Raw genomic sequence first — 16622 nt, forward strand, 5'->3', positions numbered from 1 at the left:
AAGATCTACATACCCCCTATCAATATTCCAGTTTCCTTGTTTATAGAGCTTGATGAGTTGAACCTAAAATTTGTATGGAAATGCAAGGAAGCCAGAATAGCCAAACATTCTAAGTAAAGAAGAATAACCTTGGAAGACTCACATTTAGTGATTTTAAAACTTACTACAAAGCTATAGTAATTAAGAGAAGTGGTATTGCCTAGGGATGGGCATATATCTCAGTGGAATAGAATAACAGTCTAGAAATAAGCATACATCTGTGGTCAGTTGGTTATCACCAAAGTTGCCAATACAGTTCAATGGGAAAAGAATTATCTTTCCAACAAATGGTGTCAGGATAGCTGGACATCCACGTGCAGAAGGATGGAGTTAGATATCTTGCTTACTGCAAAATAATTAATTCACAGTGGATCATAGAACTGTATGGATCATAAGTGCCAAAACTATAAAACTCTTAGAAGAAAATGTGTTAGTAAACAAATCTTCATGACCTTGGATTGGATAATGTTCTTAGATATGACACCAAAAGCACAAGCAATGATAGATCAAAATAGATAAATAGAACTACGTTAAAATTAAAAACTTTTGTGCTACAAATGACACTGTCAAGAAAGTAAAAAAAATAACCCACAGAATGGGAGAAGGTATTTGTAAAACATATATCTGCTAAGGAACTTATACCCAAAATAAATAAAGAACTCTTACAACTCAATAATGAAAATACAAATAACGCAATTTTATTTTTTTTAAGTTTATTTATTTTGAGGCAGAGAGAAAGTGAGTGGGTAGGGGCAGAGAGAGAGGGGGGGAGAGAATCCCAAGCAGGCTTTGCAGGGTTAGCGCAGAGCCCTATGTGATGTCGGGCTCAAACTCACGAACCATGAGATCACGACCTGAGCCAAAATCAAGAGTCGGATGCTCAACCGACTGAGCCACCCACGTGCCCCCAAATAACCCAATTTTAAAATGGCCAAATGATTTGAATAGGTCTTTCTCCACAGAAGATATATGTATGGTCAATATGCACATGAAAAGATGCTCCACACCAGTCATCTGGGAAATGCGTATCTAAACCACATGAGATATCACTTCTCACCCATTAGGATGGCCATAATTAAAAAAATAAAATAAAATAAACAAACAAAAACAAAAGAAAAAAAAAACAGTGCTGATGAGAATGTGGAGACATTGAAACTCTAGCGTTGCTGGTGAAAATGCAACTGTGGAAAGCAGTTTGGCAGTTTCTCCAGACCTGAAACAGTTACCCTTACAGAGCATACCATATAACTAGCCTAGAAGCTCTTCCCATACATCTCTGCCCAGCTTTGCTCAAATCTCACCTCCCTGAGGCCTTCCCTGAACACCCTGTTTAATGCCCATCACCCTCATTCTATCTGACCAGATCCCTTGTGCCCTGCTCTTCCTTTGCTTATTTCCGTAGGCTTTCCTATCACCTTGTAGTAGCCTACATAATTTACTTTATTATTTTATTGTTTTATTCTCCATCTCACTCTATTAGAATGCACATTCCCCTAGGATCAAGATCTTTGTTTTCTTTACTAATGTATCCTATGGGCTTACAACAGTGCCTGGCGTCTATGGAGGCTCAATAAATATTTGCTGAAGTAATCAGTGAATTGAGATTAGAGTGGAATGAGTAAGCCAATTATGTCAGGAGTCCCCAAGACCACCTTCACATTCAGAGATCCACTAGAATTCAGAGGACTCAGCAGCACATAGTTGTACTCACAGCCAAGATTTATTACAACAGCATAATAAGGACACACAGCTGGATCATTAGGGCAAAAGACACAGGCAAGTTCGGAAGTATCCATATACCGACTTCCTTATGCTCTCTCCTTCCCATGAGGGGAAAAGCATACAAAAATGCAGCAACACGTGTGATATTTCTGCCCAGGGAAGCCCTGTAGAGACTCCACACCCAGGTCTTTTATCGGATGCTGATCATGTAGGCACTCTGCTTAACACAGCCCAAAATTTCAGTCTCGCAGAAAGAAGGAAAGCAGGTGTTCAGCATAAACCACATTGTTTGTACAAACAGTTTAGACACAGTAGCCACCCTTATCATTAGGAAAAGTATTACCGCAGCATGGAGAACAGTTTACTAAGCTGGGTTCCTAGATGCCAGCCACATAGGCCTTTCTAAGAGAACAGTCTCAAGCGTGCTGTGTTTACTCTTTCCTAGATACCAGCTGACATTAAAATGTGATCCTTAAGTATAATGTGAAGTAAAAGAAAATGTTAGATTTCTGAACATGTTTCCTAACATAGTTTCTCCTTTGTAAAATTGAATACAGTCATTCTTAGGCAAAATGTGGACTTTTTCTAGAACTCTCTTTGATCTTTTAAATGTCATATCATTTAAGCTGAGTATAGAGGTTTAAGTTCTTTTTTCTTTTATCCTTTTATAGATCTTGGAATTTCTGGTACCACATCGAAAAAGTAAGTGTTTTTGAAATTATCTGGTTTTCTTGTGGCAGTGTATTTACATTTATTTGAGACGATTAAATGCATTGGGGTAATAACTCATTCTCGAGCTCAGTAATTTCAAAATTGGTTTTTATTGCATTCTGGACTTTTGTTTTTGTTATTATTCTACTGGAACCTCCAAACTGTTGGCTCTGCAAGGAAAAGGAACAATTTATTTTAGTCTCCAAGATTGTCACTAAATTATAGCTAGAAATACTTCAGAATTATGGTTTGAATGCTTTAATAGCTTTAAATTCTAGAACACTATTCCTAGCTAACATTGGTTTTTAAAAGTCTGTCATGGAGGATCAATTTTAAGGAAGGATAGAAAGAATGGTCAACAATGTACCCTCTCTTCAGATGCACATTTCAGTACCTTTGAAATTGGGATGCATTTTACAGTAGATATATCTGACAGTCACTGTAAGGCAGGTTGTAGTCATGATGCAGTTGTGTGAAACCTTCTGATGAACCCTCCCACATCTAGAAGTGCCATGATGGGTGAAACAAACTACAGATATTTGATAAAGTATAGAGTATTTATGATATTTGGAAGTTTTTGTAACCAGTGAGGAATTTGGTTGAATTTTGTGGCACATTCTTCTATTGGAAGAATGCATGTTCCTCCAGGATCAGGATCTTCGTTTTCTTCACTAATATTCCCAAGTGCTTACAACAGTGCCTGGCATCTATACAGGCTCAATAAATATTGAGATCCAAACTCCAAATGATTTTTTATCAAATGCTTTTTTATACTGTCTTAGATACAATACAGTAAGACTCCTCTATAAGTTTAATTTGTTCTTTTTATTACCACTTGCCTTAAACAGACTACATCTAATCCCAAATAAAAGTATCTAAGGAGCCACACACATTGTTTTCTGAGTAGTGTGTTTTTAATACACGTGTTTGTTTTTTGCATGCTTGATTTTAGGGGCGACCTTCAGTGGAATGCTGGAGAGAAAAAGTTGACGGGTGGAGCCAACTGGCAGCCCAAAGTCGCCCCTGCAACCTGGTCAGCAGGTGTTCCACCAAGTGCACCTTTGGTACGTAGCCACCAGGGCCCAGGGCAGTGCTGACAATTTGCCAGTTTCCAAGCATGGGACAGAGTGCACTTTGTTTAGGTTTGCTACTGACATTGTACTTTTTCATCCACATTGAGGGGACATAAGCAGGATGCGATATTTACCAAAATGCAAATTTCATTGACTTTCTATTAATAGATTGTGGCCCATTTTTTAATTTTCATTATTTCAAAATAGTATTTATGCTTCTTTAGATATTACTTCTATATTTGTACAGTTATGGAAATAACTTTTCAAAATAATTCAGTATCACTGGTAATTATCCATATTTTGCTCCCATTTCTTGCCCAAGTCGCCTAATTGTCTTAAGAAGTAACGAAAACTTTTTTTTTCTTACCAGAAAGATTGGGCAGTTTTCTGTTGTGTAAATGGACTTTGATTTTAAAACTCTATTAATTCTGCTTACCACTTTTTAAACTGAAATACTAACGCCATCTTTTCTATAAAATTTAAATAGATTTCATGTTTGTGTATTAAATTTCTATTAATACCAATCATTCACTCTGGGAAAGAGTGTATCACTGGAAGTAAAGACTATCACTTTGTGAGATTTGTTACCACAAAAAGGATGTTTCCTAAGGCAGCAAAATTTACTGTTTTCCTTTATATGCTCCATTTTTGGCTAACCTGGGCTAGTCACTGTTTCCCAAGCTCAGTTGTAATTTTTCAGCTTTGCTTACTACCTTCACCTAAGTCACTCTTTACTAAGGCTTTCTTGATGCAAACCTTTCCTTGTTGCCTGAATTAATTCCTAACCATCACCCACCAACCCCAGCCAAACATGCATAGAAGTGAATTAGTATAAATTAGAATATAAACATTTTAGGTAGACTTTATTAAAATTAATCATGCTCCATAAATTAATTTCAATACCTGAATTATAGAATTTAAAACATGTTTTCTTTTGAATAATTTGATAAATAGTAATGCTTTTATATATAAAGTTTTATTATAATTTTATAAATAAGTGTAAACCAATCTGAAAAGGGCCATTTGAACTAAAATTTACCACTAAACAATACTAATACTATTAATCAAACTACAATTTATACTGATGCGGGATCACTGAGCCCAATGGTCAAGAAAGAATTTTTGAGATATTTTACAGTGCAAAAAAGTTGTTTATTGAAGTACAGAGATAGGACCCATGGGCAGAAAAAGCCGCATTGTAAGTGTGAGGAGTGACTGATTATAATAGGGTTTTCTGTCTTACGGAAGGGAAGGTGACATTAGGGCTCCAGGAAATTGAGTCTATAGGTTTCTGGAGGTCTGACTATTCTCAAGATTGTGCTTTTCTTGTAAGTCATTAAGACAGTGACAAACTGATGAAGTTTCATGTCCTCCATGACTGTGATCTTTAGCAGTTAACCATTGGCTTTTTCCTTCCTTTGTTCCTGGGCAGTCTTGAGTGCCTGAAAAATGTTAAATATGTCCCTCTCCCACCTTGGGGAGATTTTTGCCCTCAGCTTGCCTTTTGTTATCTCATCAATGAATACCACATATTGACATTAAATTTCACAATTTATATTATCATTACCAAATTAAAGAAACTAATTTTCTTATTCTCTCTAAAAGAGGTCTAAAGAGACCTCATGTGTTGTTCTGAGAAGTTTATACTTTAGTGTATTGCCCTTTCCAGCAGGCTTAAACTTTTCATTGTTTTTTCAACAGGTTAATTTCAGAACAGTTACAGTGATAACAGAGTTTAAAGATAGACTGGAGGAAAGCTTGGGTATCTGGCAGATAAGCTGTAGGCTTAAAAAAAGAATAAACAAAAAGTGGTTGAGAACCACAGGTGAGGGTGGAAAGGAAGACAAGGAAGAAAATCTCAGGTAGAATCCACACAGGGGATCACTGTGAATGAAGCTACAAGACAGTGGTTGCCCGGGTTTCTTAATGGGGCGGTCACTAAACAATGAGGCCATTTAACCAAGAAGCAGAAGGAGGGAGAACTACTTTAGTAATAGTATTAAGTTGGAGACCTTCCTTGGTCAGCACCTCTCCTGAGATCAAGATTTTCACCATACAAGGTTACAGATTCATCAGATACTTAATTTACAGCTCGTCTGCTTCTTCAGGACAACAAGGCTACTCATTATCTGATTAGCAGGCACCATCACTGAGAATGAGATTGATATTCTCTTTTTTTTTTTTTAACTCCAAACTCCTTATTTTTATTTATGAAGCAGAAAATGTTAAGTTGTTAGTAATTAAACTCCAGGAAGTAAAAGACAGTACACTTTAGCATAAAGTATCCACAACAGCTGTGGAAAGAGAAACTAGACCAACAGAAATAATTTATCAGGAAGGCAGAGTCACATGTTGTTCTGTTTCTTTCTGTTTTTTTATTTTCCTTGACTTTTTAGACAACAATATAAAGGCGGTCAAATGCAGAGTTATTTTATCTTCATTAACTCTAAGTCTTATATGTTGTCTGTATAAATTTACTGCCATTTACCCATTTACTGCAAAGCTCTTCTTCTATAACAAAGCTCTGGCTTTGCTTTGACTTAAGAAATTATTCTGGCTTAATTACATAAGAAGGCCTCTGGCTTCTTCTCTCCACCCCGTTCTTTCATAAAATGCTGCTTCCGCTTCCCTATTCCTTAAAATATGTCTGAGTCTCTTTTTTTAAGCATATTCAAGCAAAAGAAGAGAGACAACTGAAATAAAACTTCTGCCTCAGAAGCAGCAAAGCAGTGTTTCCGTGTCCTCTGGTAATCTGCAGGCCTCTCCTTTTGAGTAGGAAATGAAAGAGCAGGTGTGAGGGTGAGCATCCTTCTGCTGCCTTCTAAAGTTTCTATTGATAGACAAGAGCTAAGGTTACCTTCCCAGTTTGTTTCAGATTTCCCTCAACTGCTGCTTGGAGGTACAGCTGTAGAATTTTTCAGATCATAGAACTCAAGTTAGATCTAAAAATCTTAACAGGACTTGAATACTTTGAACATGTCTGCTGGCAGGGCTCTGTCGTCATGGCCATCAAGAGCCCTGTGCTTCCAGGATTACTTTTTCCTGTTGTCCAATACTCACTTAAGTTTCCATCCTACAAACTGGGAAGATTCTTGCAGTTCAGAAACATATGCATTTGGCAGGAGGCCACAGAATCCACATTTCTTTCCCTAAAAACAACTAACCTTCGTGTGCCTACATATGAAGCATTCGGTAAAATGTTGAAAAGAAAACAATAATAATAAATAAAAAAGAACCTTAGGACAAATAATATTTGGGGAGTAAATTATTAAGGGTTAATCTGTTCAAGCAAAATGGAAAACTGAGACTATATTTAAATTATTTGACCTATTTATTTGGTCAGCAATTTCCACAAGTTCATTTTATTTTGATAACTAACAAAAATCTTTTTTTTTCCATAGCCCGAAGTTCTAATGATAACAATTCTGGTAAATAATACAGTTATCATTGTATAATTCAATCCTGATAAATGATATGATTCTGAACAGCCTATTACCTAACCTGTTGAAATGATGAGTAAGGAGTGAATCTGAAGTATAATACCTGTTTTGTTTTTAAATTTTTTGATAAAATTTACATAAACATTAAATTCTCCATGTTCACAACTTTAAAGTGAATATTCATTCAGTATATATTCAGTGATTTTCAGTATATTTACAGTGTTTTAAAACTGTCACTATTGTCTAACTCCAGAATAGCTCCACCACCCCAAAAAGAAACACAATCCCTTTGAATTCCCACCTCTCCCTATCCCCTGGCATCTAATAATTTACTCTATAGATTTGTCTATTCTGGGTATTCCATATCATCAGACTCCTATAATATGGAGCATTTGGTGCCTGGCTTCTTTTACTTAGCATGACATTTCCAGGGTTCATCCATGTTGTAGCACATATCAGTACCTCATTTCTTATGGCTGAATTTGGATATACCACCTTCTTCAACTGATGGGCATTTGTGTCATTTCTACTTTTTGGCTGTTATGAAAAATACTTCTGTAATTTGTAAAGAAGTTTTTGTGTGAATATATGTCCTCAGTTCTCTTGGGTGTATACCTACGAATGGAATTGCTAGGTCATGTGTAACTCTCCACTGAGCCTTTTGAAGAACTGCCAAACTTTTCCACAGCAGCCACGTCATCTTACATCCCCACCAGCAATACGTAGGGTCTCAGTTGTGGTTTTGATACAGATTTCCCTAATGATAAATGAGGTTGAGCTTTTTTTATGTGCTTCTTGGCCATTAGTTTGTTTGGTTTTTTGTTTGTTTGAGAAATATCTTCATATCCTTTGCCCATTTTATGATTGGGCTGTCTTTTTATTATTGAGTTCTAAGAAATCTTTATGTATTCTGGATACTAGATACTTATTAAATACTGTATATGATTTGCCAATATTTTCTCCCATTCTATGAGTTGCCTTTTTATTTTCTTGAGAGTGTCTGTCCTTTAATGCACAAAAGATTTGAATTTTTTAAGTTTATTTATTTATTTTGAAAGAGAGAGCTGGGCAGGGACAGAGAGAGAGGGAGACAGGTGAATCCCAGGCAGGCTCTGCACTGACAGCACAGAGCCCAACATGGGACTCGAACTCAATCGTGACCTGAGCTGAAGTTGGATGCTTAACCAACTAAGCCATCCAGGTGCCCTCAAAGATTTTAATTCTGATAAACTTCAATTTATTTATTTTTGTTGCTTGTGCTCTTGGTGTCATATTTGAGAAACAGTTGCCTAATCCAAGATCTTGAAGATTTACACTTTTGTTTCTTGCCAACAGTTTGTATACTTTTCTCTCTTACATTAGCCCTTTTACCTATTTTAGACTCATTTTCATATATGGTATGGCACAGGGGTCCAAATTCATTATTTTGCATGTGGAAATACAGTTTTCCCAAAACCATTTATTGAAAAGACTCTTCTTCATTTATTGGCCTTGCCATCCTTGGCAAAAATCAGTTGACCATAGATGTCTGGGTTTATTTCCAGAATCTTTATTCTGTTGTATCGATTTATATGTCTGTCCTTCTGCCAGTACCATCACTGTTTTGATGTAGCTTTGAATTAAATTTTAAAACCAGGAAGTGTGAGTCCTCCAAATTTGTTCTTCTTTTTCAAGACTGTTTGGCTATTCTGGATCTCTTGCATTCCCACAAAAATTTTAGGTTCAGATTGTCCATTTTTCCAAAAGAAGCAGTTGAAATTTTGATAGGGATTACACTAAATGTATAAAGCAATTGAGAAATATTGCTATCTCAATATTACGTCTTCTAATCCTTGGACACAGGATATCTTTCTCTTTATCTAAGTTTTTTATTTCAACAGTGTTTTAACAAGTTGTTTAACAAAGTTTCAACAAGTCTTGTCCTTTGTTTAAGTTTCTCTTTTTAGTGATCTCTTTGCTCAATGTGGGACTCCAACCCATGACCCCAACATCAAGAGTTGCACACTCTTCTCACTAAGCCAGCCAGATGCCCCAAGTCTTGTACTTCTTTTCTTAATTTTATTCTAAGTATTTTATTGTTTTTGATGCTATTGTAAATGAATTGTCCTTTTAATTATATTTTTTTTATTGTCCACTGCTAGCATACAGTGAACACTACACTGATTTTTGCATATTGATGTTGTATCCTACAACTTTGCTGAATTTGTCTATTAGTTCTAATGGGTTTTTTGGTATATTGATTCCTTAGGCATTTGTATATATAAGGTGATGTCATCTACAAATAGAGATTGTTTAATTTCTTTTTTTCTTTCTGGATGCTTTTTCTTTCTTTCTTACCTGATTGCCACAACTAGAACTTCCAGTGCACCTTTGTCTTTATTCTAAGGAGAAAGCTTTCAGTCATTCAGCATTAAGTATGATGATAGCCATGTGTTCTTTGTAGATGCCCTTATTCAGGTTGAGGAATTTCCTATCTTATGTGTGTTGAGTGGATTTTTTTGTTTTTTGTCGTGAAAGGATGTTGGATGTTGTCAAATGCTTTTTCTGCATCTACTTATATGATTATGTTTTTTTTTATATATTCTATCAATATGACATATTACATTGACTGGGCCAACCTTACATTTCTAGGATAAATCCCACTTGGTCATGGCACATAATTCTGTTAATATCTACTGGATTTAGTATGCTCGTATTTTGTCAAGAATTTCTGCATCAGTGTTCATAAAGGATATTGATTTATAATCTTCTAATGTCCTTGTTTGTCTTTGGTGTCAGGGCAATACTAGCATCAAACAATAATTAGGAAGTATTCCACAACTTTTTTTTTTTTTTTTTTTTGGTACGGCTTGAGAAGGATTAATATTAATTCTTCTTTATAGTTAATAGGATTCACCAGTGAGGCCATCCAGTTCTGGGCTTTTCTGTGGCATAAGTTTTTTTTATTGTTGACTATATTCCCTATGCTGCACTTTTTTCATAACTAGAAGTGTGTACCCTTTAATTCCCTTCATCTTTTTGCCCATCCACCTCCCCTCTGGCAACTACCAGTTCTTCATATGTAAGAATCCGTGTTTTTGTTTGTTCATTTGTTTGGGTTTTTACATTACACATTTAGGTGAAATCATATGATATTTGTCTTTCTCTGACTTATTTCACTTATCACATACCCTCTAGGTCACTAATGACAAGGTCTCATTCTTTTTTATGGCTGAGTAATATTCTAGTCCATATATACCACATCTTCTTTTTCCATTCATCTCTGGATGGACACTTAGGTTGCGTCCATATTTTGGCTATTATAAATAACGCTACAGTAAACATAACGGTGCATATATCTTTTTGAAATAGTGTTTTCATTTTCTTTGGGTAAATATTCAGTGGTGGAATCACTTTAAGTGATTCCATATGGTATTTCTACTTTAAGTTTTTTGAGAAACCTGCATACTGTTTTCCACAGTGGTTGCACCCATTTACATTCCCACCAACAGCACACGAGGGTTCCCTTTTCTCCACATCCTCACCAACACTTGTTATCTCTTTGTCTTTTTGATATTAACCATTCTGACAGGTGTGAGGTGATGTCTCATTGTGGTTTTCATTTCCATTTTCCTGAGGATAAGTGATGATGAGCATCTTTTCATATGTCTGTTCACCATCTGTAGGTCTTCTTTGGAAAAATGCCTGTTCAGGTCCTCTGCCTATTTTGTAATCAGATTGTTTAGCTTTGTGGTGTTGAGTTGTGTAAATTCTTTATATACTTTGGATATTAACCCCTTATCAGATCTATTATTTGCAATTATCTATTCCCATTCACTAGGTTGCCTTTTTGTTTTGTTGATTTTGATTTGGTTCCCTTTGCTATGTAAAACCTTTTTATTTGGTGTAGTCTCAGGCTTATTTTTGCTTTTGTTTCTCTTGCCTGAGGAGACATATCCATACATATGTTGCTAAGGCCAATATCCAGGAGATTACTGCCTGTTTTCTTTTAGGAGGCTTTATGGTCTCAGGTCTTACATTTAGGTCTTTAATCCACTTGAGTTTATTTTTGTGTATGATATAGGAAAGTAGTCCAGTTTCATTCTTTTGCATGTCCCTGTCCATTTTTCCCGACACTGTCTATTGAAAAGACTGTCTTTTCCTCCATTTTTTTCCTTGCCTCCATAATTGACCAAATAAGCATGGCTTATTTCTTGGCTCTCTTTTCTGTTCCCTTGATCTAAGTATCTGTTTTTGTGTCGGTATCATACTGTTTTGATTACTATCGCTTTGTAGTATAACTTGAAATCTGGTATTATGATACTTCCAGCTTTGTTCTTCTTTCTCAAGATTGCATTGCCTATTTGAGGTGTTTTGTAGTCCATACAAATTTTAGGATTAGTTCTAGTTCTGTGAAAAATGCTATTAGTTTTTTGATAGGAATTACATTGGATCTGTTGATGGCTTTGAGTAATATGGGCTTTTTAACAGTATTAATTCTTCCAGTCCATGAGCAAGGTATATCTTTCCATGAGTTTGTGTCATCTTCAGTTTCTTTCATCAATGTCTTCTTGTGTTCAGGGTATAGATCTTTCACTTCCTTGATTCAGTTTATTCCTAGGCATTTGAATCTTTCTGGTGCAGTTGTTTTCTTAATTTCTCTTTCTGCTGCTTTGTTACTAGTGTAGAGAAGCATAATATTTCTTATATTGAGTTCATATCCTGCGATTTTACTGCATTCATTTATCAGTTCTAATGGTGTTTTGGTGGGGTCTTTAGGGTTTTCTACATATAGTATCATATCGTCTGCAAATAGCGAGAGTTTTCCTTCTCCCTTACCAATATGGATGCCTTTTATTTCTTTTTCTAGTCTGATTGCTACAGCTGGGACGTTCAGTGCTATGTTCAATAAAAGTGATCAGAGTGGACATTTTTGTATTGTTCCCTATCTTAAAGGAAAAGCTTTCAGTTTTTCACCATTGAGTATGATGTTAGCTGTGGGTTTTTCATATATGGCCTTTATTATGTTGAAGTATATTCTCTGTCAGTTTACTTTGTTGAGAGTTTTGATCATCAACAGATATTGTATTTTGTCAAAAGCTTTTTCTACTGCTATTGAAATTATCATATGGTTCAGGACTTTTTTGATTACTGATGGAAGTTTTTTGATTACTGCTATAGTCTCTTTATTTGTTATAAATTTATTTAGATTTCTTTTATGACTTCTTCAATCTGTTTTTGTACTTTGTCTCTACTCTCGTGTTTATCATTTCCTTTCTCTGCTTTCTTTGGGTTTAGTTTGTTTCCTTTTTCCTAGCTTCTCAGTGTGGAAGTTTAGGTTATTGAGTTGAGATCTTTCTCCTGCATATGAGCTATATGCTCTTATTTCTTTGTATGTCTCAGAATTTTTTTGTTGAAACCTAGACATTTTGAATATTATAATGTGTCTACTCTAGAAATCAAATTCTATCTGTTACCTAAGGGTTTGTTGTGGCTACTCTTTGTAATTGTTTATTTGTTTGTTTTGATTGTTTAGTGACCATTCTGAACTAATTCTGTAGTCTCTGTTCTTTGTTATGTGTGGCTGTTGAAGTCTCTGCTCCTTTAGCTAAGTGATGAGCTAATGATTAAGCAGAGATTACTTAAATTCCTTGAACCAGAATATCTCCCAGTCTTTGTAGAGGACCTCTGAGTGTGTGCTGGGGCAGGTCTTCAGAGTCAACCAGGCAGTTTGCAACCCTGCCTTAGCAATCACTTACAGCTTGCACAAAGCCTCAGGGTCAGCTGGGGGCCCTCTCCTGTCTTCCCTGACCCTGCACACAGCCCTGGGCGTGTGCATGGTCTTCCAAATTCCCAGGAGTATGTCTGAGATTTTTAAACCTTTAATCCCCACATCTCCTTCTCCAGCCTTTCCTCCCAAGGTTTTTGTTTAGTCTACTGTTTTTGCCCTGTTATCCATTGCCTCAGACGGCAACAACTAAAACATTTGCCTGTAAATGGCTTCCACAAATGGCTTCCCCCAAAAGTGCTTAACAACTTTAGCACTAGGTGCATTCCCTGTTTGGTGAGACAAAGACAAGCCTTTTGAGCCAGTCTTTCCAGGGAGCCACACAGACCAGACAAAATAAATAATTAAATATATTTTACTCCCCCTGGTACTATTACTGAAGACATAAGCTGTTATTTTCAAGACTACAGCTATGCTAAAGAACAGTGGGTGAAACTTGGGTAAGTTAGGATGCCACAGAGCTCACTATTCTTGCCAAGATCCAGCTGATTTTCTTGAATAAGTACTTTCTTGATTACTGCAAGCTTTTGGTTAGTTTTCAGAGTTCTAAAATAGTTGGTTCTAATAGGTTTTGCCTGTTTTTCTACCTATTTTATAGATTGGGGAGACTTTCAGAGTTCCTTACTTCACCATTTTTGCTGACATCACTATTTTCTTTTTTAATTAGGATTTTGCTCTAATAGTTGAGTTCAATTTAAGGGATTGCAGTAGGGTTAGTTTTAAACATAAGGGAAATATTAGGAGATTTGTTGTATAACTAAAAGCTGTCAGACCTGTATCTGAAATGGGATATTTGTGCTTTATTATGTAACGTGCAGTCTTCTAAATGCTTCCTAAAACTTGGATTTAATTTTGGCCCGTGAGCAAATGTAGAGCCATCAAAATTCAGAGAGAAGTATAACACAGAAAAGAATCTAAAAATGGGGGGGGGGGGGGCAATGGAAACCAAGTATTGATATGTAAATGAAGACATGTTTTTCAAATGTCTAACCCAGCACCTGTAGGAGGATATAATGATAGGAAAAGACATGCTTAGAGAAACTCAACTTACAGTGAGAGTGGAAGAGAATTGTAAGAGGAGGAAGAGAGGAAGGCCAATGCTGTGAGTAGGCTTTAAACCAGTGAGCCCAAATAAGACAACAGTGAACATCAAGTTAGTAACCTTGTTCATATCATTAGCATGGTGCTAGAGCCATTTTTTTTAATGTAAAACTAAAATGGGATATTTCTTTACATACCCACACATATTTAAAGGGGCATGTATTTTAAAATTATATTCTGTCATTTTAAAATCAAATTATGTTGGTTCTTTTTGTTTGTCATTGTTGTTGTTGGTGGTGGTGGTGGTGGTGGTGGTGGTGTGTGTGTGTGTGTGTGTGTGTGTGTGTGTGTGTGTGTGATTTTTTTTGGTAGCAAGGAGCTGTACCTCCTACCAGTTCGGTTCCTCCTGTTGCCGGGGCCCCATCTGTTGGACAGCCTGGAGCAGGATTTGGAATGGTGAGTGGCGACTTGTGCTAAAAATTGTAATTGACATTTTTGAGGCCTTTGCCAAATCCTGTATTAACAAATACTACTACAGAATATAATTCTTCCCTGAATACAGTAAAGTAAAACTCAAAAAATTAAGTCATCTGCTTTAAACATTAGGAAGTCTACACATGACATGACAAAGTCAGCTAGAAAATATTTAAAATTGGGGTGCCTGGCTGGCTTGGTCACTTGAGCATCCAACCCATGGTTTTCTGCTCAGGTCATGGTCCCAAGGTTGTGGGATCGAGCCCCACATTGGTCTCTGCACTGAGTGTGGAACCTGCTTAAGATTCTCTCTCTCTCTCTCTCACTCTCTCTCTCTCTCCCTCCCTCCCTCCCTCCCTCCCTCTCCCTCCCTTTCCCTCTCTCTCTCTTTCTCTCTCTCTCTCTCTCCCTCCCTCCCTCTCCCTCCCTTTCCCTCCCCTCTCTCTCTCTGTCCCTCTCTCTCTCTCTTTCTCTCCCTCTCTCTCTCCCTCTCTCTCTCTCTCTCTCTCTCTCCCTCTCCCCCTCTCCCACCCCCCATCCCTCTCCCCCATTCACACTCTCTCTCTCCCTCTCTCTCTCTCAAACAAAATATATTTATATTTAAAATAAGTTCTTATATCAAGATAATTTCTATGGTATATAGTTATGTCATTTTTGAAATAATACTTACCAACATATTGTTAGCTCAGTTATCAAAACTCTTAATCACTATACTAGCACTTTTCACTTACCACTTTTATCACTAGTAAATATTAGGACTATGATCCATAAATCAACACAGTTGATCAACAATTCTTTATCTCTTAAGAATTATGCTTACAGCAGACAAATAATCACCAACAAAGCCTGGTTGGGATAAGGATGCCCTGTGGCCAGCCAGACTTCCACCGCACCTCAGTGATTCTCTGCCGTCTGCCAGCCTTACGGCACCCATTGTTCAAAATTACAAGTTATACTTTCTCACAGACCTGCATTCCTCAGAAATTTTCAGAAACATATTAAAAACATAAACGTCAGGCACTACTGTTACAATTCTTTACCTCAATACCTGGAGGTCGCTGTCTCACTCTTCCAAAGAATGAAGGCACAGAGTAAAATGAACAGCAGGCAAGAGTTTGGAAGAGTGTAAAATCAGAAAGTAAGAACAGTATGAAAGCTCTCTTTACAGAGAGGGAGCATTCGAAAGTGAATGCCCGCAGACTGTGGGCCAAGGGCTTTGTTTTTATAGGGTTTTGCTTGGCCCCTTTCCTTCCCCCTTGTTTCTTCTCAGGTCCTGCCCTTATTGGCTGGTAACTCTAAATGCCTGGTCATTCCTTTTTGATTGGGTCATTTCCACTGTATGAGGGGTGGTCTGCAGCCATACCACTCCTGGTGGGTCGTATGTTTTATGGTCTACTACTTATTTTTAGTTATGTCTTTTGTCAAATTCCTGAAGGAAACCTGACGGGAGTATGTGGTGTCCGCTACATGCTTAAGAGGAACCTTCTGCCTGATGGGGGGTTTGCTGTGGTCAGGTGCTCCCCACATTCTTCCAAAATAGGTGTTTTTCCCCACCCAGGACCTCAAGTCCTAACATTCCCCTCTCTGCCTATTTTATCCTATCTTTTCCCCATCATATGACCATAGTGGATTCCACTTAGGCTGTGAACCACTCTTCCTTTTCAGCCTCCGGCTGGGACTGGCATGCCCATGATGCCTCAGCAGCCAGTGATGTTTGCACAGCCCATGATGAGGCCACCCTTTGGAGCTGCAGCTGTACCTGGCACACAGGTCGGTTTTTTAATGTCCTCAAAATAATGACATTAATGTGTGAGTATAAAACTGCCATGTGGCAGACTCTTTAATCTTTTACCTGATATAATCCTTATATCTGTTGCTTCAGAAGTTAGGGGAACATGAAAGACAGATTAGCAATAGTGTGAGAAAAATGAATAGAAGTAACTTCCTATCCTAAGTCCCTCCATTCCTCTCCTACTTAATTCGGAATAATTCCTGAGAACAGCTAGACATTTAAAGTATCTGAGCATTTATTCTGTAAAAATGAGTACTTCGGATTCGTAGTTTTATTATGTGTTTCCAGAGTTAGGTAAACTCAGGGATAGGGACCGCAGTCCTCCAGACCACCAGGTTTGCCCAGGCGTTGTGATACTAACGACAACAAGTTTGCCAAACTGCAGAGTCCGGGGAGCAGCCCCTACTGTTGCAGGATTTTTTACCACAATACCCGGGATTCGTTGTCTGGCCACTTTGAAGAATGAAGAGGTGGACACAAAATGAGTAGCAGGCAAAAGTTTACTAGAGTATAAGATCAGAAAGGAAGAATAGTAGGAAATCTCTCTTTACAGAGAGTGGACA

The 16622-nt window shown here is 37.2% G+C and overlaps 1 protein-coding gene across 1 annotated transcript in view; it reads left to right on the plus strand.

Moving 5' to 3' along the window:
* Positions 1-16622, plus strand: part of SNAP91 (synaptosome associated protein 91) — a 146014-nt gene that overhangs the window by 122515 nt on the left and 6877 nt on the right. The window contains exons 24-27 of the mRNA XM_047102763.1: positions 2433-2463; positions 3425-3536; positions 14166-14249; positions 15933-16037. Of these exons, the coding sequence (XP_046958719.1) occupies positions 2433-2463; positions 3425-3536; positions 14166-14249; positions 15933-16037 (332 nt within the window). The remainder of the gene's footprint in view (positions 1-2432; positions 2464-3424; positions 3537-14165; positions 14250-15932; positions 16038-16622) is intronic.

This window comes from Lynx rufus, unplaced genomic scaffold (genome assembly GCF_022079265.1).
Source record: "Lynx rufus isolate CCGP_SWC_20201006 ecotype Redwood Valley unplaced genomic scaffold, mLynRuf1.p SCAF_6, whole genome shotgun sequence".
NCBI classification, from domain to species: domain Eukaryota; kingdom Metazoa; phylum Chordata; class Mammalia; order Carnivora; family Felidae; genus Lynx; species Lynx rufus.